Source organism: Zosterops lateralis (genome assembly GCF_965231275.1).
Source record: "Zosterops lateralis genome assembly, chromosome: 24".
Classification (NCBI taxonomy): domain Eukaryota; kingdom Metazoa; phylum Chordata; class Aves; order Passeriformes; family Zosteropidae; genus Zosterops; species Zosterops lateralis.
The window spans coordinates 3,243,979-3,258,980 of record NC_139784.1 but is presented as its reverse complement, the minus strand read 5'-3'; the positions used below and the strand labels follow the sequence as shown (position 1 = coordinate 3,258,980).

At 50.7% G+C, this 15,002-nt stretch overlaps 3 protein-coding genes across 3 annotated transcripts in view; 1 reads left to right on the top strand and 2 right to left on the bottom strand.

Moving 5' to 3' along the window:
* Nucleotides 1-1,972: 1,972 nt before the first annotated feature.
* The window catches only part of LOC310918823 (ubiquitin carboxyl-terminal hydrolase 42-like), a gene marked incomplete at its 3' end in the record, with an annotated part of 99,580 nt that continues 86,550 nt past the window's right edge, over nt 1,973-15,002 (bottom strand). The window contains exons 9-10 of the mRNA XM_083877789.1: nt 2,682-2,820; nt 1,973-2,374 (exon numbers count right to left, since the gene is read on the bottom strand). Coding sequence (XP_083733915.1) covers nt 1,973-2,374; nt 2,682-2,820 — 541 coding nt within the window. The remainder of the gene's footprint in view (nt 2,375-2,681; nt 2,821-15,002) is intronic.
* On the bottom strand, nt 5,054-7,419 carry LOC310918785 (cathepsin G-like; the record flags this gene model as incomplete). Its single annotated transcript, XM_083877760.1, has 5 exons — nt 7,331-7,419; nt 6,753-6,906; nt 6,128-6,269; nt 5,770-6,027; nt 5,054-5,233 (listed from the first exon to the last, which is right to left on the bottom strand). Exons 1-5 carry the CDS (start codon nt 7,386-7,388, stop codon nt 5,054-5,056), a joined length of 792 nt encoding a protein of 263 aa, XP_083733886.1. The 5' UTR covers nt 7,389-7,419.
* Nucleotides 12,527-13,477, top strand: LOC310918689 (olfactory receptor 10A5-like; the record flags this gene model as incomplete). The annotated part of the gene is made up of 1 exon (XM_083877634.1): nt 12,527-13,477. One exon carries the CDS (start codon nt 12,527-12,529, stop codon nt 13,475-13,477), a length of 951 nt encoding a protein of 316 aa, XP_083733760.1.

Here is a 15,002-nt window from a genome sequence, read left to right as displayed (position 1 = left end):
CGCTGCTGCCGCTGCCACCGCGGCAGCCGCAGCTCTGCCGACAGGGCGGCCCCTGCCCTGGCGCGGCCCGGCTCCCCAGAGCCCGTAAAACCACCGCCGCGTGTCACGAGCTGCCAAACCAGCCCAAGCCCGGCGCGGAGAACCCCCGCGGCTCCTAGCACGCTGCTGCCGGCGCCGGCATGACTCTGCCAACGGGACGGCCCGCCCCGGCCTGGCCCCGCTCCAAAAGAACCCGCTCCCCGAGCAACGGTGGATCGCCACTGAGGCGCCGCCACCAGCGCCTCCCCCCCGCCACCATCAAGCCCGCGGGACCTTCGAGACACCCCCTCTCCATGGAGCGCGACCATCTCGCTGATACTTGTTGCGAAATGCCATGAGGCTGCTGCAGCCCCTGCCCCACTTTGGCGACCCCATAGAACATGTAGATTAGAAATCCCAAATGCATTCTGGGACCCTTTTTAACACCAAAAACCCCTTATAAAGATAAATCTAAGTAAGATTTAAACCCACAAAAAACAGTACTAAGCTGTATATACCCTAGAGCATCAATAGAGGTAATTAATACAATTTTTGTAACTCGCTGTAACCTAAAAACACCAAACAAAAGGTGAGACCCCGAAGCAAACAAACAGAAATCAAAACTCCTTGAAGACTCCCGGCGAGGGAAGAGTTCTCCAGCTTTGCAGAAACATCCAGCTGCAAAGCTGGTCAAGACCCTCCTCCTCAAGGGCGAACCCGGTTGCTGGCCTATCGAGACACCCTTGTAAGAGTTGATTAATAAAGGCATTTTAAGGAGAAAAATATTATCTCTGCCCATTTTTAACAGGTAATATCAATCTCTACTTAACATACTGTGTTATATTAGTAGCAATAACTATCTACCCTGTGTAATCAAGAATTCTAACTAAAGCCTTTTACTCTAGCTAATGGCATTATCAGCCATTTAAAGAAGGGGTGTTGCCAAGTCCTGCATGCTTATGTTACTCCTTTTAGAATGGTTTGTCCCTCTAGCCCCATGATCAAACCTCCTTTTTGGTTTTTGCCATTTGGTGGGTCCTGTCAATCACGCTGCCATTCTGCCCCAAAGCCTGGAAAATTCTGGTGAGGCTGCAGGGTGATTTGGCAAGTTCTCGGGTTTCCTCCGTCTTTTATTGTTGTGTTTTCAGTGTCCCCTGTTCTGGGTCACTCCCCTCTCTCTGGGATTGGTTTGAGATCACCCTCTGTCCCTTTGCACGCCCCTTGTACTTAAGCTGAAACCAAGGACAAGACCTCACTTCATACCTGGGCAGCCCTCTGGGTGGAATAAAACCTGGTTGCTGCCCAGGGGGGAGTCTTCCTTTCTTCTTCCACGCTGTTTGCCAAGCTTCTGCCTTAGGTTGAGACCCAGCAGATCTAAAGGTACTAAGCAGTACCCCTGAATGCGGACTGGGTGAGCGAGCCAGCCGGTGAGCAGGCCCAAAACCCGCAAAATGGTTCCCTCATGTTGGAGAAGACGTGTGGAAAAAAAGGACCTCGGCTAAAACTTGTAGTGCTTATCTTCCATGATGATTCAGCCAGAGCCACAATCTGAGTGCAGCACCCCTAGAGTGCCCTGACTTTGGCACACATCTCTGGGGCATGGAAACCCTCCTCTTCCTCCCTGCAGGGCGCTGGGCTGTTCACTGCACAAAGCGACTGCAGAGGTCATAGCCCAGCTCCCTCAGCCTGGGCTGGGATGGATCCAGAGCAGCCGTGAGCACAGGAGCCTGCCTTGAGCTGCTGCTGGATGGCCCTGAGGCTGCATGATTCTCTGGGGATTTGTCACACTGTGGAGGGCTTGTTGTGCCCCTGTCCCTCTTGCCCAGATAGGGCTGGTGGTCACTGTGCTGCACAGAGCGGCCACGGCAGTCACAGCCCCACCGTGGGCATCTTCACCACTCTTTCCCCCCTGGCTGGGATTGCTGCTGAGCATCCCTGAACACTGGAGCCTGCTTCAAACTGGCACTGCACTGTCATCAGGGCTGTGGTCACAAGGTGGAGGACTTGTAGTCTGCCTCCTCCTCTTTCTTGGCGGGGACTGGTGCTCAGTGTGCTGCACAAAGCGGCTGCGGAGGTCGTAGCCGCCCAGCACTGATCCCGTTGTCTCTCTGTGCCACAGCAGGCTTTGCTCCTCAGCAGCCCTGGGGGCACCAGCACACTGCACACTCTTGCTGGAAGCTCCTGAAGCTGCCCCATCCCCAGGAGCGTGGTCACAGCCTGGAGGGTCCCCTCTCCTCTCTGGAGGCTGCTCACAGTCCGCCCTGTCCACAGAGCAGCTGCCGCCGTCCTTGCCCCACAGTGGGGATCTGCTGCAGGCCTGCTCCCTGCCAGCCTCTTCCACAGCCACCACCATGTCCTGCAAAGACAGCACTGGAGAGTTCCTGCCCTTCCCTCCTCAAAGGGCCACAGTCAGTGGGGAAACCCCAGAAGTTCTGGGAGGGGACGTTTCAGAGCCTCCCAAAGGCTCTTCTGGAGGGCTGCCAAGGCCAAAGGGCCAAAGGCCCACACATGGGATGGATCCAGGTGGGATGCTTGGAGAGGAAGCAGCATTGTGGCTGTGAAAAATCCTGCAGGGTGGCAGGAGGGGGAAAAGGAGAAATGCTGAGATCCTAGAAGGAAATCCACTGCTCCTCTGGTGTCCTGGCCCTCCTTCCCAGAGTTACCTGTGTCCTGCCCGGCAGCCCCTGGGGGCCAGTAGAAGCCACCTGCTTGCTGCTGGCTGCCCCGTGGCTGAGGAAGGAAGGGGCATATGGTGATGCCAGTGAGGAAGAAGCCTTTTCTACAATCTTGAGATCAGAGCACCTGGGGAAAAAAAGAGGGTGATCTCAGTTTAAGGCTGTTGTTGCAGCCTTCTCTGGGCTTTCGTTATTTTCTTGGAGACCTTTCTGTGACACAGAGAAGACTTAACCAAGACCACTACTGGAAAGTTCAGCCAGAGTCTTTCCACTCAGTCTGCTCCTGTCACAGCAAAACCCCATCTTCATACCTTCTACAGCCTCCTTTTTCCAGATTCACAGACTTTCTTGGGTTGGAAGGGACCTTAAGGCTCATTTTGTTCCACCCCCCTGACATGAGCAGGAATAGCTTACAATGGATGAGGTTTCTCCAAGCCCTGTCCAACCTGGCCTTGAACCCTTCCAGGGATGGGGCACCCACAGCTTCTTTGGGCAGCCTCTTCCATTGCCTCACCACCCTCACACTGAAGCATTTCTTCCTAAGATCTGATGGAAACCTGCCCTGGCTCAGCTGAAAACTGATACCCTTCATCCTGTCCAAGCCCCCCTGATGAAGAGTCCCTCCCCATCTTTCCTGGCAGGCCCCTTCAAGTTCTCTTGCTCTTCTCTACATAAGTCCAGCATCAGAGAGCACACAAGTGACATCAGGGCAGCAGCATGAAGGACAGACAGGGCTAGTAGAGGTTTCACAGCACTGAATGATGCAGGGAGTGATTGCATTTGGTGAGAAAAACACTCTGGAGTAGGAGAAGCCAAACAATGAACAGGGAAAAGGAAACACCTTCTGAACACATCTGAATCCTGGTTGTTCCAGCTGCTGCTGACTGACTTCAATTTCATGCTGTGTCTTTCTGTAGTTCAATCACTTTGTCTGTTCTCACTCTGGGAAGAGCCAGGGCTCTGGATGTTCCATCTGCTGGCAGGAAAGAGATCAAACCTGCCCAAGCCTGTGGTGGTTCTGTGATCTCTGCCAAGTGGAGCTGCAAAGGCCTCATAGCCTGTGGGGGAGGCTGGTGGATGCCTTCTTTTCCACCCTTGAGCTCATGGTCTGGGCTCGTTTTGAGCCCCTTCCTGGAGCCCGGGGAAGAAGGATCCCATCCTCAGCCAGGCCAGCAGCGCCGGCAGCCAAGGCCAGGGCACGGCCCAGCCACAGCCTGGTCCCCTCTGCCATGGTCCTGGCACGAGGCCAGAACTGCTGAGCTGCAGCACCAGAGCCGGGGGAAAAGGGGCTGAGCCGGCCCTGCCTCCTCTGAGGGCAGCCGGGGGAAAAGGGGTTCAGCCGCCCTGGGCCGCTCCTCTGAGGGCAGTGGCTCTGGAGGCCCTGCCGGGCCCAGCTGCCCTGGGACAGCGGAGCCTGCACCGGCCCCTCCTGCCCACGGTGTTCCCTGGTGGCCCCTGGGGAAGGAAGAGGGTGACTCAAACACCATCTCAGCTTTATATGGGTATTACCAAAAGTCACATTCCATGCCAATAGGAATGAACTACCCCTGATAGGTGCCTGTCCTTTCCAAACAATTCTTAGGGTCCTGACAGGGCAATATTTCATATTTCTCTATAACGAAAAACCAAACTGTGTTTAACCCATAACACATCACCACACCACCAGGGCACCTCCTGGCCCAGTCAGGTCTGCTCAGCTGATCCAGTGGGAGAAAAGTTCCAGTTCAACGCACAAACATTTTACAGGTGTAAAGAAAATGCTTCATCTGAGGTTCAAGGACATTGAAAGGAGACCTGGGGCTGGCTGGTTTTTAGTGTGGCTAAGCATCCTAAGAGGCTTTCAAGTCGGTACAAGAAACCCACATCATCTCCCCTTGCCTGTGGAGATGCCTTTGTTTCTGAAGGGCTGGATCAATGTTCTGTACAGGCTGCTGGATCAACCTGCTGGCTTGACTGCAAGAGGCTGCTGGAGACAAGGGGAGCATTTGCAGCATTTGGGGACAGACCTGTACTGCATTCCCACCTACAGCCTGGCTCAGGTTCTCCCAGAGACTGTCATCTCCTCATTCTCTCACTCAGGGTTTGCACCCAGATCCCAAGAAAGCTGCAGACACAAGCAAGTTTGAACATGCTTTTATTGATGGCCAGAAAGCAGAGCTGAAGCAGCAATGGGAGAAGGGGAACAATGGGAAGCTGTTTGTACTTGGGACCTGCATTTTCACCTTGCCACGGAGACTCTTCTTAGTGCCAAAGCCTGTGCCTGCACCACGGGGTCTTCTCTGACTCCACTTCAGCTGCCCCTGAGAGCTTCAGAGCACCAAGAGGTGTTTGATGCATTGTGGAGAAGGGCACTGAGTGTTTTAATCAGAGGATGGAGAGCAAGGCAGCTCTTGGAGTGAAAACTTCCTCAGCTGCTCACGTATCCAGGGCTCAAAATACAAGACTCTGGTAAACACCTCAGGAAAGAGGCCGTCTATAGGTCTATAAGAAACAATGCCATGAGCCTTCTGATTGCAGATCAATGGGCCACCAGAATCACCCTGTGTCAGGAAAGGAGTGACAGAGGGGTCAGACATGCCACAGCACAGCTCTCCCTGCCTTAAAGAACAATTTTCCTCTTCCCTCCCTCCATGTGAAGAACCTCCTCTTCCACCCCCTCCCTCCCTCCAGACCCAGCTCTGCAGGGTTTGTAGCTGCCTCACTCCTCCTCTAAGCCTACCCATGAAACACCTCAGGCTTGCAGGCTCTTTGAGATTCAAAAGCTCAAAAAGAACTTTAGACATGGGGAAATATCTAAGCCATCCTAGCAAGGATATCACAAAGAATTTACACCCTGAAGCACTGGCAAGGCTGGGTAAAAGAAGGGAAGGGAAGTAATAAAGCAAATGATGCTGATAGCCAGGAAAATGCACCCCAATTCAGGGAGCACATCAGCTTCAGAGCTTCTGTGAAAGCCCTCAGCTCATCTTTCTGAAGGTCCTGCTTCATTCTGGTGTCCTTTTACTTTCACCTGAGAACCAAGCCCAATGTCCAGCCCCAACCTCTTCTCAAGCCTGCAGCCCCAAACAACACTTACATGGTAAGTTGCCTTTTTACCGTCGTCATCACCAACACAGATCATGGACTGAGGCTGGTAGTTTGCGAATACCTGCTGACAGATTTCCTCTTTTTGCACCTTCAGTTCCACCTCCCTCATCACATTAGTCCAGTTCCGTGTCGTAGATGTCCAGCCCCATCCAGCCACCTCACATTTAGCTCCTGCTCTCACATGTTCGTTGCTCATTGGAATGCAGATAGTTTGCACATCCTCATTGATCTGGGCCTTTGGCTCCAGCTGTTCAGGCAGAGAAAACATGGGGTTAGAGCCAGCAAGTGATTAGGAACAAGTTCAAAGGTTTGGGGAGGTGAGCAGGGGGAGATGTGTTGGGCCCTACCTTCAGCAGCACAATGTCATTTGTGATGGTATCACGGGAATATTTGGGGTGGATCACCCACTGTCTGACATGGATCCTCTGCTGGCTCTGTTCTGTACAACCGACATTGTGGGCTCCCAGAATCACAGTGATCCTCAATTTCCTGCCAGGAAACAACAACAGCTGCATTGGGCACAGGAACAGCCCCCAGTGCACGTGGCTGGAGAGAAATGCTGGTGGGATAAACCTCCCCAGAGAGGAGCTCTCAGCAATTTGCCCTCTCTAACCTGGCTTCCCTCCACAATCCAGCTGAGGATCCCTCACCCCACACTGACACAGGTGGCAGCTGCCCCATTCTGCAGACCAAGGGAAGCAGGGAAGGGGAGACACTGGACCTTCTTCTCCAGCAGTAGCTCAAAGCCATGGTAGGAACCATCACCCTGGAGACCACCGTGAGCATTCCTGTCCCCAAGGAACAGCCCCTGGCAGACAATTCCTGCAGCTGACAGAAGATAGCTCAGCTCCAGAGATCCCTGCTCTGCCTGAGAAGACACGGGGCACTGTTTCAGCCCAGACCATGGCTGAGGCCCTTGGGGACTATGTGAGACTGGGAGAAATCCCCTGTACAAGAAAGACAGGCTCTTACCCTTTCATATCCAAACAGTGAGCTGCTGAGAGCACTGCATCTGGGCGAATCAGGAACCCTCCACAGAAATAAGACAGTGAGGCATTCTGAACTTGTAAATAAGCCATGTAGGGTCTGGAGTGGGGCTTAACTTCCCGTCCACCAATGATTCTTGCTGGAAGAGAGATGGGAAATGTTAATATGACACATGCTGCTATCTCCTGTCAAGTCTGGGGCTGCATGAAGGGAGAGGGTCACCCTCTAATGTCCTGTGCCAGTGATACCAACAACGCTCCTGCCTGGGGCTGTCCAAAGCACTGCTGGTGCACAGTGGAGAGAAAGACAAGCAGCACTGTCTGGGGGGTACAGAGCACACCTGGCTCTGGGGGACTGAAATGCCATCTGAGGGCACAGCTCTAGTGCCTGTAATGCCTCACTGGTTTCAGGCACAGTCTGAGCTGAGAGAGAAGAGGACAGAGGAAAGTAGGAGAGTAGAGATAGGAGAGAAGGTGAGGCAGGAACCTTGCCCGAGATTGACTACTCAGAGTCCATCTGTGCCCTTGCATGTTCTTGTCCAAATCCCATCTCTGTGTACTCACCAGCCCCAGTGCAGGGCACAAGGACAAAAGCACTTGTGAGCAGAAGGAGAAGCAGCATCTTCTACCACTGTCCTGATGAGCCAAACCAGTTGCTGTGGCCAGGCAGGAGACAGGTACAGAATGGCAACCTCTCTATATATATTGTGTGGAGCTGAAACAGGAAACCTCAGCCAACCTGGAGCTGTGTCATTTGCTGCTTTTATTCTCACTGCCCCTGACTGTGGCTTGGCCAAGAGTTCCTGACACATTCTCTGTATTTCTGTCACAATCTTCTCAGAAAGATGGAGAGATCTGGGTTGTTCAGAGTGCACAGGGTGGGGAATGGGGTATGTGTTCCCATCAGAGCCCTTTGGAGAGAGACCCTGGGACCCTGCATGTGGGCTGGTTCCATCTGGATTATTTTTCTTTTTGTTTTTTGTCCCCCCTGCCACTGTTCTCTGACAGGAATGGGGAGAGCTGGCCAGGGCCAGGCAGAGATGCTGGTTCTTATCAGAGGGGCTGACTGCCATCAGAGATGTCCCAGGGAAATCAGACATCACCAATCAGAGCAGCATGGGGACAAGGCCAGTGGCAGCCTCCCAGCCTCAGGCACTGGTATTGTAGATGATGTGACCAGTCCATGGGGAGGAGAAAGTCTGAGGTGCAGCTGGGGAGTCAGACTGTGGGCCCAGGTCCAGATCAGCAGGTGCCCTGGGCAGGTGAAGGCCTGGCTGAGACACAGCTGGAGCTCAGGTGAGGACCAGGCTCAGAGTGTCTGCATGAGAAGGGAGCAGCCCTGCCTGAGGCCTCTCTGGCTCCTCCCTGGGACCTCTGGCTCCAGTGTTACCACGTGCAAGGGACTCAGCCCCTGTTTCCCTGACCCTCCTTTGGCCGTGAGCCCAGGCACTGAAACCTGCAGGATGTTCCCAATTTTACATGGCTTTGGTCTAGAGAAAGCCCAGAAAGAAATCCTCTAGAGCACACTGGCACTGCCCCTTCCCTGTGTTCTAAAAACACAATAGACTGTATTATGTGTCCTGGGGATGCTCCTGAAAGCTGTTTGGTGGAAGGGAAGGCAGGAGCTCCCATCAAAGCTTGCAGAGCAGAAGCAGCAATCCTCCAGAGCCAGAGTGTGACTGGCTCACAGGAAGAGGTGACTCTGCCTGTCCCAGTCATGGTGTGTAATCAGCCCCTTCAGGGCTGCAGTAAGGTGGCCTCAGCTGGGGTGAAAATGGAGATTTCCCTCTGTGGTGTAAATCTGATTGACATCAATGTGGTATGAATAGACCTTTAGGTCCAGCCATGACTTTCCTTCAGCACTGTGGATACCCTGCAGAAAGGAGGTTTGTGCAGAATAAGGAGAGATAAAATGCAGGAAGGAAAGAGGCAGAGGCAGGAGAGGTTATCCCAGTGACTGGAGGGGCCAGAGTATCTGTGGAAGAAAAGCTTGAATGACCCAGCGTAGAGGACAGGGTGGGTGTGATCCAGCTGCAGGGCAGCAGGTGGGAGTGGGCACGATGGAGATTTGGGGTGACATTCTGGGAGCTGGATCCCTGCATGAGTGGAGGCTCTGCCATGAGCAGCAGGGCACTGCTCTGGAGCAATCTTTGTTTTCAGTGCTTGGACAGAGAATCCCAGGCCAGCAGCCCCAGCAGGGATATGAACCTGTTCAGTATTTCAGGTGAGGGCACAGCCATAAAACAAACATTGCTTTCCTATTGCACAGGAATATATTGAGAATATTGTATTTCTAGCAGTATTCGTATTGAGGAAGGAAGGAAGGAAGGAAGGAAGGAAGGAAGGAAGGAAGGAAGGAAGGAAGGAAGGAAGGAAGGAAGGAAGGAAGGAAGGAAAGGATTCACACTTGACAACAGCCACTTAAGATAAAGAATGAACTGTGAGTGGCTGGAGTTGAATGAAAACTCTCCTAGCAGAGACAGCACTGCCCCTAAAGGCACCCAGCCCAATTGAACAAAGGCAGAAGACAACATCAGGCTAATTCTGTCCTTGGAGTCACTCATCCTTTGATGTTCCCAGCTGCTGCTCAGACCTTGCAGGTTAACAATCAGCCAGCAGCTGCTGAGGATGCAGAGTTCACAGCCTTAGACATGTAAGACAGGAGATGCCTGTGTGTAAAGAAGTCCCTCTGGTGCCACTTTACAGAAGGTGGAGGGAAGGCTGCCATCCAGAAGAGCTTCTCAGGGCTGTTAGAAGGATGTCATTGTTTCCTCTATCCCCTTGCTCACAGAGTGAGCACAGCTCTGAACAACCATCCCTGACAGTTCTGAAATCAGATTCAATCAATCCCACCTGTAGGGGATTTAGGGCTTTCAAGACACTCTGGTGAAGCCAGGTGGAAGAGACAGCTCAGCTGTTCCCTTCATGGGCAAAAAATAGAGATGCATTGAGGTCTCTACCTTTTCAGCTGCAGCCAATTCAACTGAGTTGAAACAAATATAACAAATTCCTTTTCTTACTCTCTGTGAGACGAGTTTTTAGCTGACTTTCTATGGTATATGCCTTGTGCTAATGTCAACAGATTATTCCAGCTATGGTAGAAGATAATCTGCATTTAAAATACAATTTTTAATCTGCAGTGTAAGGTGACAGTAGGACTCAACAATATCACAGCATTCCTAATGTAAGAAAACAAGGGAAATTCTTCTATCAAAATTTGGACCACCCATTTTGGAGGCACTGGATGGTGGAATTGCTGGAGATAGGAGACTTTACTTCAAAATGCCTATTGTGAATGTATAAAGAAAATCCAAGGAAGAGCTAAGGCCAAAACTCACTTAAAGGGCTTCAGAGCCCCCACAAATAAATTATATAAACTGAGGGTTGTTTCTGAGAGGTGCTCTGAATTAGGGAATAAAAGACTAACTGTCAGTAAAACAGTGGCTGCTGTGACTGTTGTTGACTTTAACAAAGAGCAAATGATCACAGCAATAGTCTAAAACTTGCATATAGGCTTGGAGAGCACAATTAGGTCGTTTCCACTTCAGCCATATGGATCTAAGAAGTTAAGAAAACCAGTGTGAATGTGTGCTGTTAGAGACTGCAGGGAGTTTTTCATGTCCTTCTCTATCTGTCATGCATAGGTTTTATTGAGCTATCACTCCCAAAAGTGTCCTTTCATTCCAATGTTAATGAAAACTGTCAAACTCAGAAAGATCCCTTTTAACTACATCAGACCATCAAATGTCTGAGAATATTGGGAGTTTCTTGATTGTTCTTGTGTGTTAAAGTCATCTGTGGGTCTGAGATCCACAGCTTGCCCCTGAAACCCACAGACAGGAGATGTGTGTGAGTCACAGATGTCCTGTGTGAGTTACAGCCTGAAGGGGAAACCAGGCAGAGTCAGCCCGAGGGGGACTGGTCATGGCAGAGCTGTGGCACTGCTCTTGCTTTGAGGCTGTGTCCTCCTCTGTGTGCCAGCTCTGTGGATGTGGTCCCTGTGTGTACAGAGCCAAAGGTGCTTCCCCCTCTGTACCTGTTGTCCTGGGTTGACAGTGCTTCCTATCCCATATTGTGGACTACCTTGTTATGTCTAACAGCTGTCCTTGTTTTCCTGTTGGCTGGGCAGGCACGGGCTGCCCCCCTTTTCTCGCTTAGCTTTACGCTGCTCTGGGCTAGCTCTCTGCGCTTTCCGCTTGCCGCTTTCTCCCTCTATTACGCTGCTCATCTTCGCTGTTTCCGTTTTTTTTCTTTCCCTTTCTTTCCCTTCTTCCCTTCCCCCCCCCACCCCCCCCCCTTTTAAGATTTAGGACCAGCCCCGGGGCTGACCTAACTGGAGGAGTCCGAGGATCTCCGGGCCCGCGAAAGAAGCTCTGCGCCCTCCCCCTCACAGTAACCTGAGCTTTTTTTTTTTTCTTTTTTGTTCCCTTGTGTCGGGGGGTGTTTATTCATTTGTTAATAAACCAGTTTTTTCCACTTTGTCCGAGAAATTCCTTCCCAAACCCAGGGCTGGGGGAGGGATGGTAGATTAGGGGAGTCCTTTGGAGGTTCTCCCCTAATTCAACCTAAACCAGGACATCTTTCTGGTGCGTTGGCCTGGAACCCAATCACCGTAGGACTTTTGAAGGGAGAAGAACAAATAGTTCATGGATACATTTCTGATGCCAAAATGCATTTTGTGCCTTGAGATTTGCTGGGGTCGGGCTATGGCTGGTGGCCCCTTTGGTAAGAGGTGCTGAGTCTGGAGGACACAGAATTAAGCACCCCCCTCTCTCCTCTGTGGTGGGTTGATCGCTTATCTCCTTCAGTGCCTCACTTTCCTGTCCTGGGTAGTGAGAAACCACAGAGCTGGTCCACCACTGCCTGAACATCCCCCACACAGCAACACCCCTCAGGGGAACGAGGCCATGGGAGTCATGAAGGGATGGTCCTGAGCTTCACCCTCTGCACTTCCTTGTCATTCTCTCTGGGCACTTCTGCCTTGAATTATTCCTTCTTCCTTTGCCTGCCTACAGACAGAAGTGTTTGTTTACTTTGGTGCTGCTTTCTTTGGTTTTGTGGGTGTTTTGGTGGACAGGAGTTGGCTTAGGTCTTCCCTTCACAGCTTGTGCTTGCTCTATTTGGGAGGGCTTTCCCCAAAGCTGGGCTCTTGCAGGTATTTCTGTCCCACTGACAGCTGGGGATTGATGTGAATATGAGCCAAAGCCTCCTGCAGCCTGAACTTCCCTGGCTTTCATCTGAACTAGAGTTGTTCTAAAGGTAACTTCAGATGTCTTGGAGGAAGGCTGCCTGCCCTGTCAGCCCACTCAGCAGGAAAACCAGAGTGCCAGGAGCAATGCCCCCTGCTCCCTAAGGTAACAAAAGTGTTTTCTTTCTTTAGTCTGTGGTGTTTCTGTTGTCACCTGGGCATTCCCCTCACTGCAGGAAGTGCCTGTGGAACCAGCTGGGAGCACAGACCTGACATCTGAGGGAGAGCACATCCTCAGCAATTAACCCTGCAGCCATGATGGAGCCACCCCTCAAATGCCATTCCAGGGCTTGGTGACTGTCTCCAACAATGACACTGGGGGGACACTGACACCACACACAGCCTTTGCCTCCTCCATGGGCTCAGCCCAACCTGCTCTAGAGTTCCACCCTTTGATCCAGCAGCTCTCCAGGCATTCTCAAGAGACTCCTGGTTGGAGTAACTGGCTGAAGTGCTGTGATCTTGGTGCAGTGACTACAGCTCTGACAGTCTGTCCCTCTGATTCCTCCCAGATGGAGCCAGCAGAGGAACAAGATGCAGGAAACCACACCCTGCTGGCTGAATTTGTCCTCTCTGCTGTGTCCAGCTGCCCAGACCTTCAGCACCTGCTGTTCTTCACAATCTGCTTAGTTTACAGCATGACTCTCCTCGGGAACCTTCTCATCTGCATGGTCACAGTGCATCCCGCCCTCCACACGCCCATGTACTTCTTCCTCCGTGTCCTGTCCCTCCTGGATATTTCCACAGCAACAGTGGTTGTCCCCAAGATGCTGGTAACCCTCCAGTCAGGGGACAGGAGCATCTCCTCCCTGGGCTGTGTCACACAGCTCTACTGTGTGGTTTTCTTAGCGGCCACTGAGTGGTACCTGTTGGCAGCCATGGCCTACGACCGCTACGTGGCCGTGAGCAGCCCCCTGAGGTACTCTGCCATCATGAGCCCCAGAGCTTGCCTCTCCTTGGTGCTGCTCTGCTGCTGCAGTGGCCAAGTGGTGTCAGTGGTGCAGACAGCCTGGGTGTTCTCCCTGTCCTTGTGCGGGCCCAGGAGGATCAACTACTTCTTCTGTGACATTCCCCCGCTCATCCTGCTCTCCTGCATGGACACTTGGCTGTACGAGAGGCAGCTCATCTTGGCCACAGTGCTCGTCATCTTCACACCCTTCTGCCTCATCCTGCTCTCCTACACCTGCATCATCTCCAGCATCCTCAAGATTTCCTCTGCAGAGAGCAGGCACAAGACCTTCTCCACCTGTTCCTCACACCTCACTGTTGTAACCTTGTACTGTGCAAGTGGGACCTTGATTTACTTACAGCCCAAATCCAGGAATTCACAAGATGCTAAGAAAATCCTTGCTCTCATATACACAACTGTAATTCCCACAGTAAACCCCCTGATTTACAGCCTGAGGAATAAAGAAGTGAAAGAAGTCCTAATCAGAGTGATGGCTGTGTTGATGAAGAAATAAAGATTTCCTTGTCCATCAAGGTGGGGATTAAAAACCTTATTTTCATTTTTGGTGGGTTCTAATAATTTACTAGCTGTGGTGAAACTGCAGGTACAAAGATCTGTTTCATGACTTTAACTATTTTGTTCTTGTTCTTTGTTTCAGAAGCAAATAATTTAGAATTTCTATCTCAATTTCTTCCTTAGGAGTAAAGTATATATACCAGACATTTCTTCTAAAGCAGAACACTTCCCATGTCTAATTCAAGTATCCAGGTTGGAACTTCTCATTTCCATTGCAGGAGTTCACCTCACCCTCTCACGGAAGAAATATTATTTTATTGTGAACTTTCCAGGCTAAGCATACACTAATTGATAGGGACTACAGGTTTTGCTTTGCCTTTTTTCTTCCTTGTTGTTTTCCATTCCTTCCAGCAGAAAAGAGTTCACTGAATGAAAGTGATAAGGAATCAATTCACTTCTTTCAGAGCCTTGTGGTTTTCATTTATGATGTGGGAAAGTAAAGGAAAGGAAGATGAACTAATGTTCATTCCTTATTTCCAGCAAGAACTCAGCATTTAATACAGTGCAGTGCCCCCAGCCTCCAAGCACTGTGGAGTCTGAGTCATGGGATAAGAGTATTCTGCAAGTCTCAGCTGGAGAAATTCATCCAGGCATGAAAAGAAGAGTTTGTAGAGGATTTGCTGATATCTGCAAGGGCACAGAGAGAAAAGGGCTGCTACAACACAGGGGTATTCCTTTGCGGGGGGTTTGAAGTTTGTTCTGAATACAACAGCTGCTCTGGCTTGGTGAATAGGCCAGGCCTGAGCCTGCAATATTCACACTCTACTTTCGATATTGAGGTGAAGCAAAAGAGAAATCTTCACTACCAGTGTGTCCATACTGACCTTTGAGGGCTGTGTCTGTTTCATATGACTGAGTTCCTGGCCATAAAGGCAGTAAAGGGCAGTAGAATTGAGTTTCTTGTCATTTGTTTGGTTTAGTTGCTTGTAAAAGAGAAAGGCAAAGTAAGTCATCTCAGGATGAAGTCATTTCCTGACTTGAGAAACTTCACAGCAATGAGTTAATGACAAAGTGATTCATTAATTGCTTTTGGCAATGTGGTTTGCTTAGACTCCTCTAGGGAACTTAACTTGTCTCTGTCGTGTTGAAACCCTTTTTTCTTCATCATTTGAACACTGGAGAAAGAGTCAATGAAACTTCATTTACATTTCTACAGACTTTGTTTCTGGTTGCTGATCTACTTTTATCTCTGTCAAAACAGAACTTTTTTCTTGTTTTCTACTTGAAAAAGCAATACTAAAAGAAGCATTTCTTTAAAAAAAATTACTTTAGTATAATAACAGTAGTGTTAATCACTTGAAGGGACATTGCATTTCAGATAGTGAAAGGTTTTAATTTTGCCTCTTTCTAGGATGTTTCAGACTCTGGCCCAAGGAGAAAGAGACATCTGGAATCATTCATCCAGTTGGAATAAAACTTTTTTATACCTGCTGCAGTGCCCTCCCACCCAACACCATCAGCAA